At 43.3% G+C, this 6,000-nt stretch overlaps 1 protein-coding gene across 1 annotated transcript in view; it reads left to right on the plus strand.

Annotated features, from left to right (window-relative positions):
- Positions 1–4,610, plus strand: part of MYPN (myopalladin) — an 88,386-nt gene extending 83,776 nt beyond the window's left edge. The window contains exons 19-20 of the mRNA XM_049645127.1: positions 610–743; positions 4,193–4,610. Of these exons, the coding sequence (XP_049501084.1) occupies positions 610–743; positions 4,193–4,362 (304 nt within the window). The 3' untranslated portion in view covers positions 4,363–4,610. The remainder of the gene's footprint in view (positions 1–609; positions 744–4,192) is intronic.
- The last annotated feature ends 1,390 nt before the right edge of the window (positions 4,611–6,000 follow it).

A 6,000-nucleotide genomic window follows, 5' to 3' on the forward strand; every position in this document is an offset into this window, starting at 1 on the left:
CTGAAATATTAGCGTAATTATCCAGGATTGCAATATGCAGCCAAGGTTGAGAACTACTGATATCAAGGAAACATAAGGGAACTACATGCTGATTTGCTCCTTTGTATTAAGCTAACTGCTGCACATGCTCAGTTGGTTACATTAAGAAATAACCCCTCCATACTAACAGTATATCAATCCCTGGACTCCCATCTTGGTCTACTTTCCCATAGCTTCTTAGCAAAGTTCTTGTTGAAATGTCCAATCAGGTTGGGAAAAGAGATTTTTCTGGACTTTGGTTGTGACAAGTGGGGGCACCTCCTCTGGGGGGGAGTATAACTCCAGGAGAGGTGGAACAGTGGGAAGGGCAAGAACAGGTCTCAGCCTGGGCTGTCAACCTTCATCTGGGCCTCACCGGGTTAACTGCTGCTCTTTTGTGATTCCTTTCCACTTTTCAGTTTGCCTTTGATAACTGCTTTAAGCTGAGTCTCCCTTGCCTCTCTGGAGGGTCAGGGAGGAGGGTAGCGCTGCCCTGCTGGATCTGCCCTGAGAGTTTCCCTGAGCCCTGAATTCCCTAAGGCCTTTTCTGCCCCTGGATGCAATTGCAGATATGTTCTCTCTTTTCTCTAGTATGCACCAGGACGCAACAGGGTATGTCTGCCTCCTCATTCAGCCAGCCAAGAAATCTGACGCTGGATGGTACACGTTGTCAGCCAAGAATGAAGCTGGCATCGTGTCGTGCACTGCCAGGTTGGATATATACGGTAGGTGTAACGTCCTCAGTTGAACATCTGTGTATGATAGGCAGCTTGAAAAAAATGTTTTAAGGATAGGCGTAGTATGTGTCCATAATTGAATTGGTTAGATTATATTTTAGTGCTTAAACGATGGATTTTTAAAATCATTTCACCCTAGTCGCCTCAATGCTTTTGTATATTTTTGTATACTTTTGTACACTTTTGCACACTTTTGCATTTAAATGAGCTTAAGTTTCTTCCCAAAAAAGACCTATATTACTAGGAATTACAGCTATTTCAGAGTTTAACCATGCTTGTGCTTCCGATCATCTAGCATCTCATGCTGTCTCCTTCATGCCATGGGCCACCCACTGGAACTCCCTCCCCACTGCCTGTCATTTCCCCCACACATACCTCCACCCAGCAGAATTGTCCTGTCCTCATTCACCTGTTAATGCATTCCATAAATATTTATTGTGCCAATCCCACAACCAGACTAATAATAGCTGTCCTAATAATAATATCAAATGATATTTGTATAATGACTTGTAATTTACAAAATGGTACCCTTAGGACCTTCCAATTATTGCAATTGTTGTCACCCTCATTTATTTATTTTTAATTTTTTTTTAACATTTATTTATTTGAGACAGAGAGAGACAGAGCATGAACGGGGGAGGGGCAGAGAGAGAGGGAGACACAGAATCGGAAGCAGGCTCCAGGCTCTGAGCCGTCAGCCCAGAGCTCGACGCGGGACTCGAACTCACGGACCGTGAGATGGTGACCTGAGCCGAAGTCAGACGCTTAACCGACTGAGCCACCCAGGGGCCCCTGTTGTCACCCTCATTTAAATGCTGAAGATGGGCACGTGGGTGGTTCAGTCAGGTGAGCATCTGACTCTTGATTTTGGCTCGGGTCATGATCCCAGGGTCGTGGGATCCAGCCCTGAATCTGGGCTCAGGGAGGTTAAGTATCTATAGCCGAGATGCAAATCCAGGTTTTTGTACCATTCCTTTGAGCCATGTTTCTAATTTTCAAAAGGATTTAGGGGTGCCTTGGTGGCTCAGTTGGTTCAGCATCCAACTTTGGCTCAGGTCATGATCTCACGGTTTGTGGATTTGAGCCCCATGTCAGGCTCTGTGCTGACAGCTTGGAGCCTGGAGCCTGCTTCAGATTCTCTGTTTACTTCTCTCTCTGCCCCTCCCCTGCTCACTCTCTGTCTCCCTCACTCAAAAATGAATAAACATTAAAAAAAAAAAAAAGGATTTAATAAGTTAATCTTTTTTAATATTTATTTATTTACTGTGTGTGTGTGTGTGTGCGCGCACACACACACACACACACACACACACACACGAGTGGGAGAGGGGCAGAGAGAAAGGGAGAGAAATCCCAAACCAGTTCCATGCTGCCAGCACAGAGTCCAACGTATGGTTCGAACCCACAAGAACCCACGAATGGTGAGATCATGACCTGAGCCGAAATGAAGAGTTGGACACTCAACTGACAGCCACACAGGTGCCCCAACAAGTTCATCTTTATTAATCTATTAATGTACTCTATGCATCTTGTCTATAATTTTGACATTAACTGGCACTTTTGGAGACATATTCCTTAATCCAAAAGGGTGATTCTTTTTTCCTCTCCTTTAAAATTTGTTTTAAAAAATAATTTAATAATTAACAAATTTCTTTTGTTTAAGTTTATTTATTTATTTTGAGAGAGAAGGAGAGTGTGTACAAGCAAGCAAGCACACGCATGAGTGGGGTAAGGGCAGAGAAAGAAAGAATCCCAAGCAGGCTCTGTGCTGTCCTGACGCAAGGCTCAAACTCACAAACTGTGAGATCATGACCTGAGCCAAAACCAAGAGTCGGTTCATTGCGCAACTGACTGAGCCACCCAGGTGCCCAAATAATTAATAAATTTCTTTTTCATTACTGGTTCAACATGATTAACCTAAGTTACAAATAGAAGTCACTGTGTCTAGAACCTGAGGTCCCTGCTCTTCATAGGTGCATACTAGATGTATCCCTTTTTTAGTACCATGCAGGTAGGACCTTGGCCTGCCATTTTCTAATACTTGGGGGAAATATATAGCTTTCTGATTATTTTCCTTTATCCTTGAACTTGAAAAGAAATTCAACTGTGAGGGAAGCTGACCCTAATGTACTGTCCCCTGGTTGGGGGCAGGGAGAGAGGGCCATCGATATAGTTCAACCTAGGTTAAGTCCCTTATCCATTTCATCCACTTCACCATACCAGAGGGAACTAGGTCTCCAGCCAAGAAACCCAGTACCAATAAGCCCTGAAATAGATAAGTTTTGTCCCAATCCTTCTCCCTTTCCTGGTTGTTTGTCCTGGCTCACCCTTCTGTCTCCTGTCTTGGTTGCACAGCACCAACAATAGGGGGTGTTATTTCCTCAGTTGGGAACCTGGGAGTGGAGGAGAGGATGGAGGACTTGGGCTAAAATCAATCCCCTACCCCCTCTCCCACCACTTCCTGCCTGTCTGAGGACAGGCTCCCCTCTCTCATCCGAAGGAGGGCTTCTAATAGAAGCAATTACAGTAGGCTGGTTAAGATGTCTGGAGCAGAGACTTGACTAGCTGTTCACTGTGGCTTTATTGAATGCCTATTCTTCAGCAGAATCACTATTAGAATTGTAGCTTCCAATATTTGATTTTATCAATTCATTTGGAGGTATTTAGACTCTAAAAAACTGATTCAAAATAAGGAAATCAACAAAGGCCCAATTTATAAATCAGAATGCTAAAAAGGTCCATAGCTTCCTGGGAACCATAGCATCAATGTTCCCCACCCGGTGTTCCCCCTTCTCCACATCAAGGTCCCTGGAAACCTAATCAGAAGATTGCTCAGTAGTTTCTGAATAAAAGATAAGAGCAGTTTGGATGGATATTTCACTCAGGCCATGTTCAAGCCTAAGGATCATCTCTGCTAAAAACAGTGCTTGCTAAACATGGAAATTCTAATACATTCTCTTTTGTACCTGAACCATGATTGGTTGAACAGAAGTTACTTTTCATTCTTCTTGCGGTAACTCATTAGAACCTGATTAGGGAGGTGGGTAGGTAGGGGCTGATTAGTGATTAGGGTGTGAAATAGGTACTACTGAGAGGTCCAGAACCATCTTTTGGCTTCCATTTCCTCAAGTTTCTTGTCTCTACCTTCTCAGGTACCTTCTCTTGAGAGCCTGAAGCTCTTTCTACACTGCCCGTGGAAGACCCCATCCTAGGTCATATTTTGAAAAATCACCTTAGTCAGCCACTCTTATAGTCCCAGAGTTTTGGCATTAGGAGCATAAGAGATGGCCAGCCTAGTTCACAGCAGGGGAGAGACCTTATTGTTTTTACAAATGGTGCATTTTAGAGAACGTGTTGGAATGAGGACAGAACACACCCATACACTGTATCTGCTAGACTGCATTCCTTTGTAACACATTATTTGGTCCATTTTCCAGCTCAGTGGCACCAGCAGATCCCAACACCCATGTCTGTCCGGCCCAGTGGCAGTCGCTACGGATCTCTCACCAGTAAAGGACTTGATATTTTCTCTGCCTTCTCCTCCATGGAAAGCACAATGGTGTATTCATGCTCTTCTCGGAGTGTAGTGGAGAGTGATGAACTTTAGGAATGTTTGGGTGCCTGCTGTATAAGGGGGCGGACTGTGGAGGGGGAAGGAGGACAAGCCAGATACAGTGGTTTCCAAGCAACTGGATTTGAGTAAGTTCCCATGCTGCTGGACCCTTGGCAAGAAGTGCTTTGAATAAGTCAGCTGGAGACTCTTGCAGTCTCAGCTGGGGGAAAGATGTAGGGCTGTGCCTTTTAAAGATTCCAACAAAAATGTGAGAAGACAATACAGATGAACCAAAGATGTCATGAAGCTGCCATCCACTGCTTTGGGAAAAAGCTAGCATGCTCCCCTGCCCCCTGCTATGTTAGGGATATTTAGGCCCTACTAGGAGCAATGAGGCGCCATATGTTTGAGCTGAAAGGAGTTAGACAGTAGTGACTTTAGGTGTCATTAACTCACCAGTAATGCAAAGAAAAAAGGTGGGGAGGTCTCCATTACCTTTCATCAATTACATCCATAGCAGTAGTTTTGATGGATTCTTTTAATCAGCTTCTACTTAGCCTTAAGAGCTCATGCCATACAACTCACATATGTGGAGAAGCACTTTTGATTTACTTATCCTGAGTGTACTGAGCCACATTATAAGATGCCAAAATGTGCCTGAGATACGAAAAATTCACTGAAACACTCAATATTGCACAGTGCACTTGTTCTAGCCAAAACAAGGCCCCATTAGCCTGTCTGCACCATTGTCTTCTGGATATAATGGTGAGTCGTTTTTCTTTCTGACTTTACACATCCCTAAATTCTAGAACTAAAAGGTTGTTAGTAAACCAACTAACAACAAAAACTTCTGTGGGGTTCCTTTTTAAACTACTAGCTCAATATGCAAAAGTCATCATCATCTTCCCCTCCTCCCTCCCCAAAAGTCTGGAAGTGTATGAGGGAGTAAGGAAGGGAGAGATGCAAACAAGGAGAGAAGGTGATGGAGCCTGTCAGTTTTCACTTGCCCCTTAAGAGCAATGGTTCTGGAGGGAGAGGTCTTTAATAGGTATGAACTGTTTGTGAGATAATTAATTTGCATTTTCTGCATAGAAGATATCATGCTAACCATAAAAGGGGGAGGAAAGGAGAATATGCCTCTTTATTCCAACCCACCTATTCAAAATCTTCCTCTTAAGGAATTTTTAGACTTAAGTTCACTGCAATTATTCCCAGTGCCTAGAAGAGTGTTTGGCCCCAAATAGACATTCAATAGATATTTGTTGGATGAATGAATCTTATATGAGATAGAGAAATCTGCAATTCACACAGCAGTCCAAAAATTGCCCTGGGAATAGTAATCACAGCACAGTTTACTCCAGACTCATCCGTGAAATCAATTGGAGGTGTCTGTTACCAATTCCCTGTGCCCAAGTGTCTGGTGTTCTCTGATCCAGGCACCCTCAGCTGGCATCTTACTCGAATGAACAAATAGTCATTGTTTAGAAAGGCTTGAAATTTTCTTCACTTCAAGGCAAAGATTTCCAGTATAAAAATAAATTCATTCACTCAAAAAAAATCATTTGTGTGTCTACTCTGTATAAGATGCTATGCTAGAAACTGTGGGAAATATGAAAATATGAATAAGACACAGTCCCTGACCTCAAGGAGCTTATAATCTAGCAGGGGAGGTAAGATGTAAGGCATAAAGAG

The sequence above is a fragment of the Panthera uncia genome, chromosome D2, assembly GCF_023721935.1.
Source record: "Panthera uncia isolate 11264 chromosome D2, Puncia_PCG_1.0, whole genome shotgun sequence".
Lineage (NCBI taxonomy): Eukaryota > Metazoa > Chordata > Mammalia > Carnivora > Felidae > Panthera > Panthera uncia.